Raw genomic sequence first — 23,434 nt, forward strand, 5'->3', positions numbered from 1 at the left:
TCACCTGTGAGGGGAAAAAAAAAAAAAATCCTATGATCAAACCAGCACAAAACATTCATTATTAAGGTACCCAAATCAAGAAACAACATTTTCCACTTATAAAAAGTTTAAATCTTTTATGGGATATTTTTTTTCTGGTTATTTTGTTCTTGGGTTTTCTTGAAGGAATCAATTAGGATCTTTTAGTGGAAAAAGTTCAAATCTTTTGCAAGTTTATTAGGAAAAAGGGTGACCCTTTAATTAGTTTACTAGTAAAGTTATATTTTTTGTGCAAGTTTATCAGGAAAAAAGTGGACTCTTTACTTTGTTTACTAGTAAAGTTAGAATTTTTGTGCAAGTTCATCAAGAAAAAGGTGACCTTTTAATTAGTTTACTACTAGTAAAGTTAGTATAATTTTTGTGCAAGTTTATCAGGAAAAAGGTGATTTTTTACTTTGTTTACTAGTAAAGTTGGAATTTTTACTAGTATTTTGGGGTAAAAAATATGGCTTGTGAAGGTAGTTAGAATCAATTGGTGATCTCTAAGGGAAGAAAGTTCAAATCTTTTGCAAGTTTATCAGGAAAAAAGTGGACCTACTAGTGAAGTTGAATTTTTGTGCAAGTTTATAAGGAAAAAGGTGAGACTTTTTTACTTTATTTACTTGTAAAGTTTGAACTTTTACTAGTATTTTGTGGTAAAAAGAATGGCTTGTGAAGGTAATTATATGTGGAGTTTGAGTGGTATTGTGGCAGCTTTTGTTGATCTTGCAATAGCATATTTCTTGCTTTGTGCAGCAACAGTAGCATTTTTAGCATCAAAGTTTCTTGGTTTTTTTGGTTTGAGATTGCCATGTCCTTGTGATGGACTTTTTGGTACTTTCCCAAATGGGAATTTATGTTTTCATAGACTCTTGATTGATTTCCCAGCTGAGAAAGTGTCTAATGTTCAACTCTCTATAAAAGCAAACTTCCCTTTTAATGATAATACTATTTTGGGAAAAGACGAGAATTGTGATTTGAATTGGAGATTAATTGGTGATAAAGAGAATAGTCCTCATGGGTATCTTGAAATGGGTGATGAGGATGGTTCACGTAATTCAGTATCAGATGCAAGAAAGTCACATAATATTGCTAGGATTGAGTTGAGTCCAAAGGGGAAAGGGGTGATGAATCAGAGACAAAGAGGAGGGATTCGTCGAAGAAGGCGTAAAGCAGCTGTTGATTATGGGAGATCTTCATCAGTTTCTTCATATGACCCTCCATATGAAGACTTTCCACTGAGTCCTCCATCCCTTCCTAGTACCAACAAAGAAGGTAGTTGAATAATCCTCCATACGAATGCTCTCCTTTGAATGTTTGATGGTTTAGATGTCCTTGAAGTTTTTTTTTTTCTGTGAAGTTTTTTCAAGCTTATTATTGCATCCTAAGCTGCCTTGGACTAGCTTGGGATTGAGGTTTAGTAGTTGTTGTTGTTATGGTTGCTTCCTAATGCTTTTGGATGTTGTTAGGAGCCCTTGTTCCGCTGATAAAGGAAGAAAATCTGGAGACTTATTGGTGTTTGACTTAGGAACATGTGTCTGCATCTTTTATTCCAGAACAAAATGTTGAGTTATGAGATGCATTTCCTTTGTATTACACTAACAAAATGCTTTATGCCACTTTTTCATATTTCTGTATAGTTATGTAACTTAAACGTCCCTTTTTGGTTATAAATGGTATTCAGAAATAGTTATTTTACTATAAATCAAATGCTTCAACGCGAATATTTTGCCTCTTATGCCTTAGAATTTTGGGTATAATTTGTTTATAGATAAAAGAAAAGGAGGAATTTTTGGTAACATTCAATTTGTTGAGCAGAATCAGTTACTTTTCAGTCAAATAACCATGGCAAAAAGAGGATACAACAGCAGCAACAACCTAACTTCAACCCCAGACTAGTTGGTCAAAAGAGAAGATGCCTCAATTAAATATTAAGTTTTTAATTTCCATGATTTGTAGTCTCCTGTATTTTACCTAATGTCAAAGCCTTGGGATTCTAATATGTATCAATCTAAGTGCTTCTCTTCGTGGTGAATATAGATGGTGGCAACCCTCCACTGGTTATGAGATTGGACCACAGAGACTGCTTTGAATTGAATGGACTTCCTGATGAAGTTGAGCACATTGAAAAGAACGCTGCATCCATTGAAGAGTTGAAGCATAACGGCCAACTGGTTTCCAGCTTCACTGAGGAAAACAGAACAAGACTCTTGGAACGGGCCTTAGAACACGAACAAGAAGCACGAGATGCTCTTTGCCTTGAGCTTGAGAAGGAAAGAAATGCCGCAGCGAGTGCTGCAGATGAGGCTATGGCTATGATCTTACGTCTACAGGAGGAGAAGGCATCTATTGAAATGGACGCCCGTCAATATCAGAGATTAATTGAAGAGAAATCTGCTTTTGAAGCTGAGGAAATGAACATTCTAATGGAGATCCTGATGAGGACAGAAAGGGAGAAACACTTTTTAGAGAAGGAACTTGAAGTATATAGGCAGATGACTTTTCTTGGAAATGAAGAATCAACAGTTGATAGTGGGAATGTAGCGGATGCTTCATCTGATGCTAACGAGGATCCAGTTCTTATGTTTCAGCAGATTAGTGCATCTTCTGACCAGGCACCGATTCACAGGCAGAAAAAAGATGTCAGCTCCCAGAAGCAAATTGACTTAGCAGTGTCCTCTTATAGCAGCCAAGAATTTCAGGAGAAAGAGATGGTGTTTACAGTTAACAACTTTGATGTGCCACCAGGGAATAGGCAAATACTGGACACTTTCTTGAAATCCCCTGAGGCAGGTCTTTCAAAACAGAAGCTTCCTGATCATGCCATTTCGCTAGAAGGGAAAGTGCTAAAAGAAAATTCAGGTATGGAAAGACATGACAGAGATTTGAAGTATCATGAGACAATTGGATATCAGGGATCAAACTGTCCATGCAATTTGACCTTGGATAAAGAACCTCAAGTTCATGATGTTCATGTGATTGTTGACGGGTCCAACTTTTGCAATGATGTCAATAGTGGTGAATCTAGGAAAACTAGTTTCCCTATGGAAGCTTCTCCTACACAGGATGTAATTAGAGATCGTCCAAGTACTAGCACGTCTAATAGTCAAGTGGATCTTAAAAGCAATGCGGACGCTGCTTCTGCGCTTCCGCCAGTGGGCCAACGTGGTAAAACCTTGCTATGTGATTTGTGGGGAAATCCCATGTCCTCAGTAGACAATGAAAGGCTGAAAATTGAATCTAAATTGGGACGGCTTCGAGAGAGGTTAAAGATTGTGCAAAAGGGAAGAGAAAAACTTGACTTGACTGCAGAGCATAGAGAAAGAGAAAAGATGCAGTTAAAGCTTTTGGAGGATATAGCATGCCAGCTTCACGAGATTCGGCAGCTTACTGAACCTGAGAAGGCTGTACGACAGGCTTCCTTGCCCCTGCCATCCTCCAAGGTATGAGACTTTCTTTTTTAGGTATGAGACTAGCATGTACAGATCTATTATGTTTGTGATGGTTAATAAGTTCATACATATATCTCTTAATTATATGCATGGAGGTGAATTGTTTTTCTTCGAGTTTACTGTGCCAAGAGCACTATGAATGTACAAATGTTCAAATCATCTTTAAGGAGTAATTCATATTAATATTGTCTTTGCATTGTCGCTGAAGTGTGATGTACAAATGAATGTCAACAAGTCATCATGTGATTATTTACGTCGTGGCCTCTGCTTGGAACTTTTTTGAGCATGGCTTCGTGGTCATTTTTTTGTGTTGAACTTTCTTGATTGTCCACATAGGATCACTCCAAATTGGTCATGAAGATCCTGGAATCTGTTTTCCTATGCTATTTCCTATCCTACTTTCAGGCAATTCACATGGTTTAACAAGCAAATAATTGATATCTTATGATCAAGGATGTAATACTCTTTGTAGTAGCTGTCCTTATACCTGAATACATACTCTTTTGTAGTAGCTGTCCTTAATATCGTATTAACAATCGAAATATGGACGAAATAAAAAAGCTCTATTTGATAGGTTTTTGTCTATACAGATGAATTCCATTAGACCCAGAAATGATACATTGGAAGAATCCTTTTTTTTTAACTTTCCAGTACCTTCTTTGTTCTAGCTTCAATAAATATCATTACCTTATTAGAAGACGGGAAATAGCAACAGACCTTCTTTTTTCTTGCTACTAGCTTCAATAATAAACAGAACCAGTATTTACTGGATTTGAGCATCATTGGACATCAGAATGAATTTGGAATCTGGTCAACAACAACATACCCAGTGTAGTCCCACAAGTGGGGTGAATTTGGAATCTGGTCATCATTCATTAAGAATAAAGTAGTAGGAAGTAGAGAATGGTTTTTACTATTGAGTCGAGTCTTTTGGGCGCGCTCGATCTATAAATTCTTCATTATTGACTCATTTTATTTTGGAGTACCAAATCTAAGATTTGTGTAATCAAGCTCTGTTCAGTCCAACAAAACCACTTTCTTTTGTTTGTTTGTCATTTGAGATGTTTTAGTTAAATGAAGTACTGGGGAAAAATGAAAAAAAAAATTCATCATAGGTTACACTCCACTCATGTAAGTTGCAATTGATGGGTGTGACTGGCAAGTGTAACTATTTAACGAAGAATCTGGAGTAGACTGCGTAATGCTAGATCGTGAATGAGTCAATCAATTCATCTAGGCTTGAATTTGATCTTTGTGGAACTTGAATGGTACCTCCAAAAGTTTGGTGCTCATGACAAATTGCTTTCTTTAGTAACATTTAGGGTGTGTTCGGTATGGAGGAAATTTACAATTTTCCCATATTCGGTTAGTCAAAGCTTTTGGAAAGCATTTTCTCTAGGAACAACAACAACAACAACAACATACCCAGTGAATCCCACGGGTCTGGGGAGGTTAGAGTGTATGCAGACCTTACCCCTACCTTAGGTAGGGAGGCTGTTTCCGGACGACCCTCGGCTCAAGAAAAAGCACAGGAAAGGTTAGATACGGGCAAAAAATTCAAAGCAATATGAAAACAGATAATCGCAGAAATCAAGGGACAAGAAACTATAGAGTAATGCAACTACTCGTAAGAAAGGATAAACGCGACTATCTACTAGCCCTCTACCCTAATCTGAATCCTCCATACCCTTCTATCTAAGGTCATGTCCTCGGTAAGCTGGAAATGCACCATGTCCTGTCTAATCACCTCTCCCTAATACTTTTTCGGCCTATTTCTACCTCTTCTGAAACCGTCCATAGCCAGCCTCTCGCACCTCCGCACTGGGACATTTGCGTCTCTCCGCATCACATGCCCAAACTTAGTCTCGCTTCCTGCATCTTGTCCTTCACCGAGGCTACTCCTACCTTGTTTCGGATAACTTCATTCCTAATCCTATCGCTCATAGTGTGCCCACACATCCATCGCAGCATTCTCATTTCCGCCACTTTCATCTTCTGAACATGAGATTTCTTGACTGGCCAACGTTCCACCCCATACAACATAGTTGGTCTAACCACCATTTTGCGAAACTTGCCTTTAAGTTTTAGTGGCACCTTCTTGTCACACAACACTCCGGAGGCAAGCCTCAATTTCATCCATCCTGCACCAATACGGTGTGTGATGTCATCATCAATCTCCCCATTTTCTTGTATAATAGATCCAAGATACTTGAAACTATCTTTCTTCTGTATGACCTGGGTGCCAAGCTTCACTTCCACTTCAGCCACTTGCACTATATCACTGAACTTGCACCCCAAGTACTCTGTCTTGGTCCTACTCAACTTGAACTCTTTAGACTCCAGAGTTTGTCTCCAAACCTCCAGCTTAGCGTTAACTCTGCTGCGAGTCTCGTCAATCAGGACTATGTCATCCGCGAATAACATACACAATGGCACCTCACCTTGAATTTGCCGCATCAATCCATCCATCACCAAGGAAAATAAAAATGCGCTAAGAGCTGATCCCTGGTGCAACCCCATCACAACTGGGAAGGGCTCCGAGTCTCCTCCCATAGTCCTTACCCTGGTCTTGGCCCCATCATACATGTCCTTGATCGCCCCTCCAAGCATCTCCATAGAACCTCTCTTGGCACTTTGTCGTATGCCTTTTCTAGGTCGATGAATATCATGTGTACGTCCCTCTTCTTCTCCCCATACTGCTCCACCAGTCTCCGTACAAGATGAATAGCTTCTGTAGTTGAGCGCCCCGACATGAATCCGAACTGGTTCGCTGAAATAGACACGCCTTTCCTCACCCTCATTTTCACCACCCTTTCCCACACTTCCTGATGGACGCCTGGCGTCCGATGGTGTCTGATCAGCAGGGAGGACCTCCAACGGAGGTATTATCAATGGGAGCGTCGCAGCATCACCCTCCCTCCCGGGTGTCAATATCTCAGGCCCCACAGACGGGGGCAATCGTGTGTCAGCAGGAGGAGCGGTGGATGAACTGGCCTCACCCGCCCTCGGGGGTCGAGAGGCCCCCCTGGATTTTATGCTCGCCTCAAGGGACTGCTGCATGGCCACATATGTGTCTATCTCGTCTTCAGCGATACCAGCAGCTCGGGCAGAAGTACGTGCCTTCTCAACAGCTGGGTCAACCTCCAGCTCCTCATCAAACTCTTCCTCGCTTTCTTCCCCCTCTTCTTCCTCAGTTTGTTCGTCCTCCCCAGCTGACTCCTCCACCCCTTTTTCCGAAGGCATGGCAGGCGCTGTGGGTCCAGTGGAGAATAAGGAGGCACCAGATGGTAGAATGGGTGCACTGAGCTCAATGTCATGGGCTTTCAATACCCGAATGTCCTTCTTGACTTTAGCTAGGTCCGCCCGAATGGCAGGAAGGCCGCCTGCACTGCCCCCCTCAATCTGCTCCAACCGGCGATCAATGTGGCGAACATGCTCCTTAATTCTGTCCTGCTCTTTTCTAATATCTGTGATCGCCTGAGTGTAGGGTGCCATTGCTGCCTCAATTGCCTCCTTCACAAAATTGGGGAGCCGCTCAACCAACCAATTAACTTTAGCATCTGCTGCCCGGAGCACTCGCATACCCTCGGCAGACACTCCATGAGCTGCTGTGGTGGATGGCGGAACCGTATCAGTAGGAACTGTAGTGGAAGAACTCGGAGGGTCAGACCTCGGTGCTCGAGGGGTTGTGCTAGGAGTGGTCTCCTCATCATCGGTGGCCAAGTCTTCGGACTCAAGAATATGAGCATCAAGTGGTGTCCCCGAAGCTCTCGGCTCTGTGCTCACCCGCTTTCGCTTCCTAGTTTCCGGTTCCAATTTGGTGTAATCAATCATTTGATCAGCCGGTACATTTCTGTCCACCCGAGGAATATCACGAACCTCTGTCCGGCGGCATAATTCAGTGATCAAACAGGGGAAAGGGAGCGATGTGCCCTTTTGAGTGGACGAATTCTTGATGTGGTCTCGGATAATTTCCCCCACATTGACAAGATGCCCCGACATGAGCGAAGCAATGAGAATACACTTTGCAATAGGTATGTTGGTGTTGTTCTTGGAAGGAATCACCCGCGATGATACGAGAGATAGCCAAAACTTGGCTTCGCGGTTGAAAGTGTTCTTCTCAATTGTGACCGATGGATCTAGCCATGGTGGAGTCCCAGAGGCAATCACTGAAGCAGCCCACTCTCGATGCTCCTCCGGGTTCTCCATCTTCAAATCATTTTCCGAACTCACCGGAGGCCAACCTTCAACAGGGTCTGTTTCGCTGCGTTGCTCATATAGGATCGATGTTATGGTATCGGCAACACAATCAATCTCTTTCCCCCGAACCGGAACCTAACACAAATGTGCCAAGTTTTTCTTTGGTTGGCGGCGCGACATCTTTGCATTCAATATGGCTGCATAAGCTGCGTAGAATTCCATTACCAGGGCCGGGCAATATACAGCGGGCTGCATGAAATAATTCCATCTCAAGGTTTCAAGCTTGCGAATGATGCCCGGACATTGGTCGTGCAGCCCCTGGAGAGTGACTCTCTTTTCGACAATGAAGCCCCGAACTGGATTCCCATCGGGCTTAATTGTATTCCAGGTCTTATATAGTTCCCTAGATCCAGGCACGGTGAACCGTTGCTCCATTGCTTCCCTCCGTTGACCTCTGGTGACAGCATCCTTGGGCTCAGGAGAGGAAGCCCCATGTGTCCCCTCTTCAGACTGGGGGACGGGATCAGCAGGTGCCTTGTCTTTTCCTTTAGAGGCGGAGGTGTGTTGTGTTGCTCGTTTTCTTCCAGCTTGAGCTTGATTTGATCGAGCCATCCTGCACAACATACAAAAATATACCCATTATTTATGATGTTTCTTTAGCAACGATAAGAAATAAATAAATAAAAAAAAATAAAAAAATAAAGCATTGAAGGTGGCACCACATGCGAAGCACCACATGCGACTCACATGTGTGACATGCGACTCGCATGTAGTGTCGCATATGACACCACTTGTGATTGTCTCACTGTCACCACATGCTGCAGCATATGCGATTCGCATGTGCAACATGCTCATCGCATATGATGCTCGCATGTGAGTCACTTGAGAGTTTTTTTTTTTTTATTATTATAAAAACAACACAGATGCACACAAACAAAAACATGTTTACGTAACTTTTTCCCTTAAGTGCATTGTCCTCTCGTCTATCATTGGAAAAATCTATTCAATTACTCGCACCTATGTTCGATGATTATTCGTCACAACAGGCAATGACACTTTGTAAGTCAAAAGGCATCACGGATCCTATTTCACAGGTAATGTGCCATGGGTACTCAAGAATTCCCCATTTTGGCGAACGATCATATTTCCGCAACATCTAAACACTCAAAGGGTCATTTAGGCATTTAATCACATGAGTTGTGAGCTAGCGTCAACTAACAGTTCTTATAACAAATGGGTACTCAAGAATTCCCCAGTCGCTATCTCATTCGTCATCAACAACTAATTCCTAGAAGGGCTACACAAACATGGGTACTCAAGAATTCCCCATTTTCCATCAATTTCCAACAACCCACAAAATCCATAAGATAAATTTAATCAACTAACTAATTACATCACGTGTTATGGCATGACAATACATGGGATAGAGCAGTTCCTAAGTACCAATTAACGTAAAGAAAAGCAAAGTTGACATACCTTGAGAATTAATGAAAATTGGAAACCTTGAAATCTTTTTCAGGGTAACAGGAATGGGATCAGTATTCAAGATTTGGTGATGTGAATTAGAGTGATTGGAGTGTAATTGGTATTATGGGATGATGTAGGAGAGAAGAGGGAAAAGGAGGAGAGGGAATCGTGAAGATTGTAACTGAAACAACAAAAAAAAAAACACCGTTACCCTCTTTTATTTAAAACAAAACGATTTCTGCCGGGTCGGGTCGACCCGCGATTTTTCACCTACCTGCACAACATGCGATTCGCATATGCTGTCGCATGTGCAACATGCGAGTCGCATGTTGTGACACTCTGTCGCATCCGCTGACAGAAAGTTGGGTTCACATTGACTGAATTTTGGCATCAGATGCGAGACGCATATGCAATGGCAGACACCACATGCGAATCGCATGTGGTGTCGCATGTCATGCCTGTTGGAATTTTTCCAATTCTTCTTCTTTGTGCACACTTTATTCCTACACACTTGGACACACATCAAAACATCATAAAAGTAAGAACAATAAACACATGAAAATAAAACTTGGGTTGCCTCCCAAGAAGCGCTTGATTTTACGTCGCAGCACGACGTTGGTACCTGTTTAACCCTTTTATGGCTCGTTGAGGATGAAGACCTCGATAATCTTTGCTTCATTCTGAGATCCCTAGTAATGTTTCACCCTTTGTCCATTCACTTTGATTTTATTACCACTTGGGCAAACAAGTTCAATTGCTCCAGATGGGAACACTTGTGTGATTTCAAACGGGCCGGACCATTTGGACTTCAACTTTCCGGGAAACAACCGGAGCCCGGAGTTGAACAGCAATACCCGATCTCCGATGCTGAACTCTCTTTGCAAGATCTTCTTGTCATGGAAGCGTTTCATGCGGGCCTTGTAAAGTGAAGAACTCGCATATGCCTTAAGTCGAAATTCATCGAGTTCGTTAATTTGCTCCAACCTCAAATTTGAGGCATCACCCCATTCTAGATTCAACTTTTTCAAGGCCCACAATGCCTTATGTTCGAGTTCCACCGGAAGATGACAAACTTTTCCAAATACCAGTTGATATGGAGACATGCCAATTGGTGTCTTGTAGGCTGTTCGGTATGCCCATAGAGCATCATCCAATTTCCTTGACCAATCAGTCCGGTTAGCATTCACTGTTTTGGAAAGGATGCTCTTAATTTCTCTATTTGAGACCTCAACTTGGCCACTTGTTTGGGGATGATACGGGGTGGCAACGTTATGCTTAACCCCATACTTCTCAAGAAGAGTCTTGAATAATCGATTGCAGAAATGAAAGCCCCCATCACTAATGATTGCTCTTGGAGTTCCGAACCTTGAGAAGATAACCTTTTTCAAAAATGCAGTGACACTTCTTCCTTCATTGTTGGGGAGTGCGACGGCTTCCACCCATTTGGACACGTAGTCTACTGCCACGAGAATGTACTTGTTGCTGTAGGAGCTTACAAATGTACCCATAAAATCAATGCCCCATACATCGAACAATTCAACTTCGAGAATCGGTGTCATTGGTAGCTCATGCATTCTTGATATGCCCCCATGCCTTTGACATTGATTACAAGCTTTCACAAAGTCATGAGCATTTTGATGGATTGTCGGCCAATAAAAACCACTCTGAAAAACCTTAGCCGCCGTTCTTGAGCTACTATGATGTCCACTAACCGGTGATGAGTGACAAGCTTCGATGATGGGCATCATTTCTACTTCGGGTATGCACCTCCTTATGATGTTGTCGGCGCAAACCCGGAATAGATATGGTTCGTCCCAATAGAATTTCTGGGCATCACTCAAAAATTTCTTCTTTTGGTGGAAGTTCAAATCCATCGGCATAATGTTACTTGCATGGAAGTTAGCAAAATCGGCATACCACGGAATCAAGTCATGCGACCCTGCCATTACTTGCTCATCCGGAAGTGACTCATTGATTTCTAGGCCATCCAATGGACGCCCACCCTCTTCAAGACGAGACAAGTGGTCCGCCACTTGATTTTCACACCCTTTTCTATCTTTGACTTCAAAGTCAAACTCTTGCAAGAGAAGGACCCAACATATCAACTTCGGTTTTGCATCTTTCTTTGTCATGAGGTAACGTAAGGCTGCGTGATCGGTGTGAACAATCACATGGGTGCCCAACAAATAAGCCCGGAACTTCTCGAAGGCAAACACAATAGCCAGCAACTCTTGTTCTGTGACAGTGTAATTCATTTGGGCACTGTTCAAAGTCTTGCTCGCATAGTAAATTGGGTGAAAGATCTTATCACGCTTCTGGCCAAGAACAGCCCCCATGGCAAAGCCACTTGCATCACACATAAGCTCAAAGGGTTGAGACCAGTCCGGGGCAATGATGATAGGAGCCGATGTGAGTCTCTCTTTCAGAGCCTCAAATGCCTTCAAGCAAGCATCATCAAATACAAACTTCGACTCCTTCTCCAACAGCTTGCATAGCGGGTTGGCTATTTTCGAGAAATCCTTGACAAATCTTTTATAAAACCCAGCATGCCCAAGGAAGCTACGAACACCTTTAACGGAAATTGGAGGGGGAAGCTTAACAATAACCTCAATTTTAACTTGATCGACTTCAAGCCCCTTTTCCGAAATCTTGTGCCCCAAGACGATGCCTTCTCTAACCATGAAGAGGCACTTCTCCCAATTTAGAACCAAATTTGTCTCTTCACATCGTTTCAATACTTGGGCAAGATTCTGCAAGCAATCATCAAAGGAATCTCCAACCACGAAAAAGTCATCCATGAAGATTTCAATGGACTCCTCAACCATATCGGAGAAAATAGACATCATGCAACGTTGAAATGTTGCGGGTGCATTACATAACCCAAAAGGCATTCTCTTGAAAGCAAAGGTCCAATAAGGACAAGTGAAGGTAGTTTTCTCTTGGTCCTCGGGTGCAATGGTGATTTGGTTGTACCCGGAATACCCGTCAAGGAAGCAATAATAATCTCTGCCCGCAAGTCTATCAAGCATTTGATCCATGAATGGCATTGGGAAGTGGTCCTTTTTGGTCCACTTATTCAGCTTCCGATAATCCATGCAAACACGCCATCCGGTAATCTTGCGAGTGGGAATCAACTCATTTTTATCATTCGCAACCACGGTGATCCCACCCTTTTTTGGCACGCATTGAACCGGACTCACCCATGAGCTATCCGAAATAGGGTACACAACCCCAGCATCTAACTACTTGATTATTTCAACCTTTACGACCTCTTGCATGGGAGGATTTAACCTCCTTTGATGTTCAACGCTTGGCTCACAGTCTTCATCAAGCTGAATTTTATGCGTACAAATACCGGGTGGAATCCTTTAAATATCCGCAATACTCCACCCGATAGCTTTTTTGTATCTTCTCAAGATCACCATCAACCTCTCTCTTTGCTCATCCGTCAACCGGGCAGATATAATCACAGGCAATGTGTTGTTGAGTCCAAGAAACTCATACCTCAAATGTGAAGGAAGAGGTTTGAGTTCCAAAGTAGGAGGCTCAATAATTGAAGGTTTTGCAGGAGGAGTTGCTCGGTTTTCCAAGTCAAGATCGAGTCTCTTTGGATTGAGGTGGTAAGACCCCATTCCAATCAGTGCATTGACCATCTCCTCAAATTCTTTTTCGTCGTCCCATTCATAATTCATTATCACCGCAGCCAACATATCACCTATATGCTCATGTTCTATGGTGTTCTCCATTGCTTCATCAATTGTGTCAATAACCGACACAACACTCATATCCGCCGGTTGTTTCATTGACTTGCAAATATGGAAAGTGGTCTCTTCATCATTCATTCTAAATTTCAGATCACCTCTTTCCACATCCACGAGGGCACGCCCCGTGGCTAAGAATGGTCTTCCCAAGATTATGGGAACTTCAAAGTCGACTTCACAATCTAAGATCACAAAATCGGCCGGAAAAATAAATTTATCCACTCTTACAAGCACATCATAAAGAATACCAATGGGCCTCTTTACGGTTCTATCCGCCATAAGTAATCTCATCGTTGTAGGACGGGGGGTGCCCAATCCCAACTTGTTGAATATAGAAAGCGACATCAAATTGATGCTTGCTCCAAGATCACATAAAGCTTTAGCAAACTTGTATTTACCGATGATGCATGGAATTGTGAATGCTCCGGGGTCTTATTTTTTGTGCACCAAAGCTTTGGTGACGATTGCACTATAATGATGAGTGCCCCCCAATGTTTCGATGCCAGGACTCCTTCTTTTGGTAACTAGATCTTTCATGAACTTCGCATAACTGAGCATTTGTTCAAGTGCCTCAACCAATGGGATATTTATTGAGAGATCCTTTAATCATTCGATGAACTTGAGGAACTTTCCATCTTCCGCTTTCTTTGCCAATCGTTGGGGAAAAGGAGGGGGAGGCCTCATAATGGGCGGTGAAGCCCTTGGTACCTCCTCCGCCGCTTCCTTGCTTTCCGAGGCATCATTGATTTCCGGAAGGTCCTTGTTAACGATGGGCTCTTCAATACCAGCCCGCATATTCTTTGGGTTTGCTTCTTCTTCAATAACCATGGGTTCTTCAACCATTTTCTCTTCATCACCCAACACATTCTCGTTCACCAACTCCTTTTCCCCAATTGTTTTGCCACTCCTAGTAGTAATTGCATTGCATTTATGTTCACCATCGTTCCTTGGATTTGCAACTGTGTCACTAGGGAGTGAGCCTTTCTGCCTTTGGTTTAAGATTGCCGAGATTTGGCCAAGTTGAGACTCCAATTGTTTAATGGAGGTGGAGTGTGAACTTACAACTTGACCCATGGATTTGACCTCATCTCTAGTCTCCTTGCAAAAGGTGTCGGTGGACTCCACTTTCCTCAGTACCTTTGACAACATATCTTCAATTTTTGAATTAGCGGAGTCGCTATTGGGCGGTTGACTAGAGCTTGGTTGATTTCCCTTTGGAGGGACATACGGATTTGTGCTCCGATGATTGTTGTAATTGCTATTGTACCCCCCTTAATTGTTGTCACGATTATCTCTCCAATTAGAGTGACCTTGTTCTTTGTTCCAACCTTGATTCCCTTGACATTGCCGCCAAGATCCTTGATTTGGACCTTGGTAGTTCGGACGGGAACCCTCCCTCAGATTGTTGACATAACTCGCCTCCTCATCATACATTTGGAAACATTGCTCATCCGGAGGAACCCATTCAAAGGATTCTCCGCGTTCACCTTTTTGCTTCCGCCACCCATGACATGTTTTGTCAGAAGGTCCATTTGGGTGACAAGTTTGGCCATGGACTCATCTCTCTCTTCCTCCTTCTTAATCATCTCACGAGTGAGCACATGTTTGGAGGAACTTCCTCCACCCACTTCCGAATCCCTAGTGTGCCATGCTTCATTAGTCTCGGTCAATTTATCCAACCAGTGTTCAGGAAAGCGGGCGCTTCACCGCTACGCTTCGCTTAAAGCGGTGAAGCGAAGATTTGTCGCTTCAGGTAAGTGGAGCGGAGGCTACCCAATTAAGCGGACGCTTCAGAGACCGAAGCGGTGAAGCGGCTGAAGCGTCCGCTTTATGTTGTGGGCTGTTTTCTGAAAGGCTAACTTTAATAAAATAATAAGTCCAGGTCAAAATTTTAATACAATAATACATCCAGGTCAAAATCGTAATAAAATAAAAAGTCTGGGCCAATTTTAATAAAATAATTAGTCCAGTTAATTGAAATCCTCAGCGCCACTTTGAGACATTTTATTTGCACAATCAGCTAGGGTTTTGCAGCAGCTCTTCTTCTCCACTTTCAGGTAATTTCTTTCCTCCTTCTTCTTCATCTTCTTCTTCTTCTTCTTCTTCTTTCAAGCTCTCTTCTTTGCTCTGTTTTTTTCTCCACATTTGCTCTGTTTTTTTTTTCTCGAATTATAGGGTTCTGCTCTGCCTTTCTTCTTTCTTTCTTTCTTCTTCTGTTTCTTCTTCTTCTTTCAAGCTCTCTTTTTTGCTCTGTTTTTTTCTTCACATTCGTTCTGTTTTTTCTTTCTTCTTTTTTGCTGCTGATTTTTTCTGCTCTGGTTTGCTGCTATATATGCTCTGTTTTCAGTTCTGCCTTTTTCTTTCTTTTCCAGTTCTGCTTTTTTCTTTCTTTTCCAGAGTACTTTTTCTGCTTTGTTTGGCTGTGTTCTCTGCTGATTTTGTATCAAAAAAATATTTGCTCCTGATTATTTTTCTTAAATCTTAACAGCAATTAAAAAATGTCCGAAGACTTGGCTTGGAAGTATGGGAAAAAACTTAGTGAGACCAATCGGACTGCAGTTATGTGTTTGTTTTGTGATAAGATAACTAAAGGAGGAATCTTTCGCCACAAACAACATCTTATTGGTACCTTTAGCGATGTTGCACGCTGTCTAAGATGTCCGGAGAATGTGAGGGAAGAAATAAAAACATATGTCGAAGGAAAAAAGGAACTAAAACGTCAAATGTTACATCAACCAACTGTAACTAATCTTGACGACGACGATGATGAAACAGAAGAAGGTGAAGCTGTTGATTTGTCCGTTCGTTCAAAATCACAAAAACGGACAACTTATGGACCAACCTCCGGTGTGAAAGGTCCTTTAGATTGCTATTATCAACCGAAGCCAACTGATAATGCAGGGACAAGCAGTAAAAAAAAATTGAAAGACACCGCTTTACGGCTTTTGAGGGAGCGTGGAGTTGCGGATTTTTCACGATGGATGTATGATGCAGGGCTCCCCTTCAATTGTGTCAACCATATTGACACTTTTGGAGCCTTCCTTGATGCCGTAGGCCATTATGGTGTTGGAATGAAGCCGCCTATGTATCATGAAGTTAGTACCTCATATCTAGCTAAAGAAGTGGAAGCGACACAAAAAATAGTGGAGGATCATCAGGTAGAATGGAAGCATTTCGGATGTTCCATTATGATGGATAAGTGGACGGCAAGAACGGGAAAAATGATCATTAATGTGTTGGTGAATTCTCCAAAAGGAAGCTTATTTCTTGAATCTATTGATGCGAGTGACTCGTCTACTGATTCCATCAAGATGTTCTCCTTGTTTCAGAGCACCGTTGAGAAGATTGGACCAGAGAATGTTGTTCAAGTTGTTACCGATAATGCAGCTGAAAATGTTAAAGCAGGTGCTATGTTGAAGGGAATGTTCCCGAACATCTATTGGACTCCATGTGCAGCTCATTGTATAAATTTGATGTTCGGGGATATTTTCAAGGAAAGACCCTTTAGAGGAGTTTTCACTAAGGCTGTTAGAGCGCATTCCTACATTGTTCAAAGGCCTTTGTTGTTGAACATGATGAGGAGATTCACAAAACAAAAAAACTTGGTGAAACCTGGCAAAACTCGATTTGCTACTGCTTTCTTGACCTTACATCGTATGCATATACAAAAGGCCAATTTGAGAAGCTTGTTCATTTCGGATGAATGGAACAATAGTAAATTTGCAAAAGAAGTCATGGGGAAAGAAGTTGCACGCATAATGATGTCTTATACTTTTTGGAATAATGTTGTTCATGCTCTTAAAATTGGTGGGAGTACAAGATTTTGACAATCTTGTAGAAGAATAAGAACTAGATGTCGAACTATTAGTAGCTTTGATTTTGTTTGTCCTATGGTCCGGAGGATTTTGTGATATCCACTTTAGTTTTTTATTTGAAATTTTAGTCTATGGATATCTACTTTAGTTTTGGATTTGAACTTTTGCTTATATATATATTCTCTATTTATTTTGCTCTTTTTTTAAAAAAAAATTGCGCTTCACCTCAATGAAGCGGGCGCTTTGCTTCACGCTTCGCTTAAAGCGTGAAGCGGGACCTTGTCGCTTTTTTCCGCTTCACGCTTTCCTGAACACTGTATCCAACAATTCACAAACGGTGGCATAAGAGTTATCCATAAGAGACCCCTCTGCAATGTTGTTCGCCACTGATTTGTTGACCGAATCTAGAGATCTATAAAATGTTTGTAGAAGCACACCATCGGGCAACCCATGCTTGGGACAGCTTTTGACTTTCTTTTTAAAACGAGTCCAAGTTTCATGGAGAGCCTTATCCGGAAGTTGACGAAAGTTGTTGATTTCGTCACGGAGTTGTAACATCCGCGACGGAGGGAAGAACTTCTTGAAGAATGCTTCGGTCAGTTCCTCCCAAGTAGTGATGGACCCGGAAGGAAGATCATCTAACCAAGCCGTGGCTTCCCCCGTTAAGAAGTACGGGAAGAGCCGTAGCTTGACTGCTTCAATTGAGACGTCCGGATGCACATTGGTAGAACAGACCCCAAGAGAGTTTCTAAGGTGCCTATTCGGGTCATCTGTGGGTAGACCACCGAACAGGCCCTTAGTGTTGAGCAGGTGCAGCATGATGTTGGTTATATGGAAACTTGAATTTCCAATTAAAGGGGGAGGCTGAATTGCAGCTTGATGTTGGTTATATGGAAACTTGAATTTCCAATTAAAGGGGGAGGCTGAATTGCAGCTGCATAGCCTGCCCCCGCAGCTTCTTCACCAACCGCTACTGGTGGATTTTGGACAGGGATATCATCCTCATCCATATTGCCTGCACAACACACGACAACAAAAAGGAAATAAGAAAAGAAATAAAGACTAAAAGTAAAGTTTTACACTAGTTAGTAAATTTCTAGACCGTATTCCCCGGCAACGGCTTCATTTTTGATAACGTCCAAATCCACTCCTCAAAGAGAAAGTGTAAACGGTCGTATGCAATATATTTTACCCAACTATGAGTCGGGGTCGATCCCACAGGGAATACAATGAAGAAATATACTCGATAAGTGTAACACCCGACTATTAGTCTATATTTCAAGGGGGAAAGAAATATAATAGGAGTTTGATTGTTGTTTGTTCATTAAAAGCTAAGAATGGTTATAGGATGTAAATAATTGGTAAATGGGACTAAGGTTGTGGTTCCAATGGAGAGTAATGCGTTTGGGTATCAATTCAACTTATTTATATACCTAGGTGCATTAAGCCAAAGGTCACGCGATTCTTGCCAAAAGTTTTCCAACCAAATCAGCAAATTTCATCCTAAGCTTTTCCAAGCCCTAGGATGTTTTATAAGAAAGCACCCATGTAGCCTCAACTAGCTTTCCTATTCCTAGCTCAAGCTATTAGATGGATTTAATGACCCAAATTGTTGCTATTAACTCTTTTCCTAACCTCTACTTTCTTTTCCAAGCGAAGTAATGGTATTAAGGCACAAGTAATGTTGTACAGCATCATAAGACATTGATGCTTGAAGAGTTAATAGAAAACACCATTAGCATATAAACATAGTATGAATATGAAACCCAATCACATAACTAACACATTGGATACCACAACCTTAGCTGAAAGATTAGTTACTAATATTCATTAAAAGTAAAGCAATCAAGTAAAATGTATTCATAAATCTTACAAAAGTGTTGGATGAAGAAGATGACAAAGCTAAAAGAAATCTCTTAAATGTTTCAACAACCAACAGTAAATGACTCCACAAGAATCTATGCCAAAAACTGCAGGATAATCTGAACCAAAACCCTAGAAAATCTATTTATAGCATGTCCAAAACGGGAACAATTTTCAGACAAAAATGCCCCTGTGCATCAGGTGCGAATCGCACTTGGTATCGCAAGTGCAACATGCGAGTCGCATGTTGCACCAAATCATCGCATGTGTGACATCTTCATTCATCTGTTGAGCAGCATATGCGACACCATATGCGATTCGCATGTGCAACATGCGACTCGCATGTGGTGTCGCATGTGCAACATGCGACTCGCATGGTGTCGCATGTGGTGTCACCCATGGTTTCTTCTTTAGCCTTTTCTGTCAGCAGATGCTGCATCACATGCGATTCGCATGTAGTACATGCGACTCGCATGTGATGCCCTTGTTCAGTTCAGCTTCCTTTTTGCTTCATTTTCCTTCATTTTGCTTCCAGTTACTTCCGTCACATGTTTTTGTACAAATTGTCACAAAAACACGAGAAACGACATCAAAAGTACTTGGGGATGTACAAAAGACTAAGTAGTTGGTGTCGAATATGCCGTAATTTCACGACTCATCACTTCCATAGTGTGACTTAGCAGCTTGATCCCTCTATAGTTGTTGCAACTTTGAATGTCGCTTTTGTTCTTGTACAATGGAATCATTGTACTGCATCTTCAGGCATCTTAGCCGTCTTAAAGATGATATTAAATAATCGAGTCAACCACTCCAAAACTGCCCTGCCTACAGTCTTCCAAAATTCCCCTGGAATTTCGTCGGGCTCGATCGCTCTTCCCCTACTCATCCTATGAACAACACCCATAACTTTCTCAACCTTTACACTCCTACAATATCCAAAATCACGACAGCTCTCGGAGTACTCCAAATCTCCCAACACAATGTCTCTGTCCCCTTCGTCGTTCAAGAGTTTGTGAAAGTATGACTGCCATCTCCATCTAAATGAGAGCGTCCTCCACCAGTACCCTGCCATCCTCGTCCTTGATGCACTTCACTTGATCAAGTCACGAACCCTTCTCTCCCTCGCCTTGGCTAGTCGGTACAACTTCTTATCCCCGCCTTTGTCCTCTAGTTCTGCATACAGGTGCTCAAAAGCTGTTGTTTTCGCCGCCATAACCGCTAACTTTGCCTCCTTCCTCGCCATCTTATACAATTCCCTATTCGTCCGCTTTTCCTCATCATCCTTGCTGTCCACCAACTTTGCATACGCCACCTTCTTTTCTTCCACATTCTCTTGAACTTCTTTATTCCACCACCAGTCCCCTCGGTGTCGACGACGGCTACCCTTCGAGACCACCAGCACCTCTCTAGCTGCTTCCCTAATGCAACTGGCCGTCCTATCCAACATGTCGGATGCCTCCCCACTACTCTCCCAAGCTCCCATAGCCCTCAACTTCTCCCCATCTTCCGGGCACCTGTCATGGTCAAACTCCCCCATTTGATCCTAGGCCTGTCATCAACGACCCTCTTTCTCTTCCTCATCTTGATCTCCAAATCCATCACTAAGAGCTTATGCTGGGTCGTAAGGTTCTCACTCGGAATCACCTTGCAGTCTTTACAGAGACCTTTATCATCCTTCCTAAGGAGTAAAAAGTCTATCTGTGTCTTCCACCGAACTACGAAAGGTTACCAAGTGCTCTTCCTTCTTTGGGAAACTCGAACTGGCTACCAACAGTGCAACTCCTCCTCTGTTTTTGTCCCTGAAACCACAACCTCCATGCATATCGTTATATCCCCTCGAAATTGACCAGATGTGTCCATTGAAATCTCCTCCTATGAATAGCTTCTCAGTGCGCGGTATACCTCCCATCATCTCGTCCAAATCCTCCCAAAAACGTCTCTTCTTCTCCTCGCCCAAGCTCGCTTGCGGCGCGTAAGCACTAATAATGTGCAAAATAAACCCTCCAACGACCAGCTTAATCGTCATCATCTTATCATTGACCCTCTTAACCCGTACCGCCTGATCTCTTAAGTCATCTACTAAAATGCCTACCCCATTCCTATCTTTCGACCTACCTGAGAACCATAACTTATACTCGTCCACATCTTTAGCCCTGGATCCTACACATTTAGTCTCCTGAACACAAGCTATATTAATCCTTCTCTTCTTAAAAATCTTAACTAGTTCGATGGACTTTCCCATTAAAGTTCCAATATTCCAAGACCCTACTCGCAAATTAGAAACTCCCTTAACCCACCTACTCCTTCCATCATTCACCTCCATCCGAGAACGTGACTATAGTCTACCATCGTCTACCAAAGCCAGTAAAGCAAATATAAACTACTCAAACAGGCAAGAATTAATACTAAAACACAAGTTAACAATAATCTAGATGAAAGTCTAACTACTACGACAAGAACGATATAAGTAATGCAAGAATGTAAATTAGCTACAAGGATAAAAGATAGAATTAAAATTAAAAAAGAAAAAAAAAAAGAGAAGTAACTGGAGGTACCAACTCCAGTTAGATAGAACCTGTTCACGCCGGATTCACTGTTCACGCTGAAAAACTCAAATCTGCCGGATCCGGATTCGTGGGCCCCAAGAGGCGGAAAAAAGGAGTGGAGAACACAAGAAAGAAGGAAGGAGAGAAGAGAAAGAAGATAGGAGAATAATAGGGGTGGGTATAGGGCTGTCACAAACCCTAGGAGAGAGACAACTTACTTGGAGCGGCCTCCGGGAGGTTGCTGGCCGTAGTTGGGGGACGGGGGTGGGGGTGGGGGTGGGGGTGGGCAGGGGGGTGGAGGATGAGAAGAAGACCGTTGGGTTATCTTCTTAGAGAGAGAGAGAGAGAGAGAGAGAGAGTCTCTCTCGGAAAATCAAGTTTCTTACAAATGAGGAAAATGACTTTCGTAGTGGAAGTGGGGAAAACAAGTTCCACAAGTGGCATTCCACATTGATTGTGTCCTTCTCACCCTCCAACACACCTCATCTTCACCCCCACCCCTTAGTCCCGCATTCCCACCACCCCACACCCCTACCCCACCTCCATCTCCCATAGTATTTGTCGATTATATACAAATGATTTTAGGTTAATATTTTTTGCTAACTAACGAACACAAGAAAATAAGTAAAAAAAAAAAAAAAACTTTATTTTTCTGGAAAACATTTTCTATGATAAAGATTTTCCTTCATACCAAACACATCTTTAGTACCTTATGAGTGAATTTTTGACCTTATTTATGTTGGTATTTTTCACATTCAAAGTGTAGTCTAGTCACCATTTTGTTCCATCTTCATCTGTTCCTTAAGCATAGAAGTAATGGCATGCAATTGTGTCCCAGAGCGTGTCAAAGAAAAGGCGTTCTCGAAGTGTTTCTGTAGGAATGCAACATAGCTCTTGAGGTATGGTAAATCTACCCGACGATTAGTTGATTACTAGAAATTTCTCCCTTGTGACTTCATTAAACTTTGAACTGTGAATTTACCTTTAAACACAATCCAGGGGTTCAAATGGTTCGGAGCTTGGAGTTCCTAATGCTGAGCCTCATTACTTCCATCACATTTACTTGGATCCGGGGAAGACTATCCAAATAATATACCCCGTATTGTTTTTTGAAGAGATGTTTTGCAGCCATTTGAGAACAAGTTTTTCTGGGAACGGCCTCTCTAAAGCATGCAGTTGATGTTAACTGGATAAGAAGAAAGGTTATGACTAAGAAGGCACACAATTGCTATAGTTCTGCGGCTGGTAACAACTTATCACTCTGCTATTTTGTTGATAGTGTTCAAATGTAAGGTCCGTGTTGTTTTAAATCTCTGTTGTATCTTCCATCTTTTTGTGGATCATTAGATGGTAGAGCACTGAATGTTAGCTATTTGTACAAAAAATTCTATATTTTGTTTCTAATAATATTATAGTGGGCATGTTGAATAAGTCCTAAAGTACTTATTGAGGATATGTTTTACCTATTTACATCAAATTAGAAGCCAAAAAGCTGTAACCTTCAAAAAGTGTGGCCTAGTGGCACAGTGAATTGGGGGAGAACCATGGGATCTCGGGTTCAAATCTAAGTGGAGGGGAAAAACACTACGTGATCTCTTCCCATCTGTCTAAACTTTGGTGGACACAGTTACTAGGTACCATCATTGGTTTCGTCATTTAGCACATTATCATTAGCAATAGCATAAAACATGAAACCTAATCTTGTATTGTGTTGATTAACTCATGCATCACAAGGGTAAACAAGTACCAGACCCTGGGTCTAAACTCAGGGTTATGAGAAATATCTTTGCTTCTCCTACTGCTATTTTTACGCTAGTGATGGCTTCTAAATACATGTCCATTATGTCATTTATATATTTAATATAAATTCCCTTCTTCCCCAACTGCCACCAAAGTACCTTTCTAGGTACTCGATCATATGCTCTCTCTATGTCAATGAACGCCAATCTTTTATTCCCTCGCAATAAACTTCCATCATTTGTTATGCGTTACTTTAGCCATAGTCTTTCGGAAACAGCCTATCTATCACTCTTTAAATGGACAAGCTATAATCCAAAGTAAATAGAGCTTGAGCGAGGTTTGCCGTGGAGTAATCTTTTTATTTGCATTTTAGTCATATTTGGATAAAAAGTGATCCTTGAAAAGCTGAACTTTTTCTTTTCTTTATTCAATAGGATTACAAATAGGGTAATACCTTTTCCGCGCTGTCTAGATATGATAATCCGATCTGGTTCCCTGTCACTTGTAGTGTCCCTAAATCTACATTCTATCAGTCTTTCAATGGACAAGCTATAATCCAAATTAAATAGAGC

The 23,434-nt window shown here is 41.9% G+C and overlaps 1 protein-coding gene across 5 annotated transcripts; it reads left to right on the top strand.

The window, feature by feature from the left end:
* On the top strand, window positions 1-22,553 carry LOC132604380 (myosin-binding protein 7-like). Of its 5 annotated transcripts, none has more exons than XR_009568708.1 (4): window positions 1-1,293; window positions 2,059-3,461; window positions 21,934-22,021; window positions 22,122-22,240. XR_009568708.1 is itself a non-coding variant. In XM_060317868.1 (4 exons), the coding sequence occupies exons 1-3, from the start codon at window positions 684-686 to the stop codon at window positions 21,998-22,000; spliced, it is 2,085 nt and encodes a 694-aa protein (XP_060173851.1). In that variant the 5' UTR covers window positions 1-683; the 3' UTR covers window positions 22,001-22,021; window positions 22,122-22,553. The 5 variants fall into 5 exon arrangements, 4 of the variants coding, with proteins under 4 accessions (XP_060173851.1, XP_060173852.1, XP_060173854.1 ...); XM_060317868.1 differs by having other exon boundaries at window positions 21,929-22,021; window positions 22,122-22,553; XM_060317869.1 differs by having other exon boundaries at window positions 21,961-22,021; window positions 22,122-22,553.
* Window positions 22,554-23,434: the final 881 nt, after the last annotated feature.

This window comes from Lycium barbarum, chromosome 7, assembly GCF_019175385.1.
Source record: "Lycium barbarum isolate Lr01 chromosome 7, ASM1917538v2, whole genome shotgun sequence".
NCBI lineage: Eukaryota > Viridiplantae > Streptophyta > Magnoliopsida > Solanales > Solanaceae > Lycium > Lycium barbarum.

Bases quoted from the DNA above. Each gene is read 5' to 3' on its own strand.
- LOC132604380 (XM_060317868.1), top strand. From the start codon at position 684: ATGGCTTGTGAAGGTAATTATATGTGGAGTTTGAGTGGTATTGTGGCA. The intron at 1,294-2,058 runs GTAGTTGAATAA...TGGTGAATATAG, and splicing joins TCCTAGTACCAACAAAGAAG to ATGGTGGCAACCCTCCACTG. The intron at 3,462-21,928 runs GTATGAGACTTT...CTGTTCCTTAAG, and splicing joins TGCCCCTGCCATCCTCCAAG to CATAGAAGTAATGGCATGCA.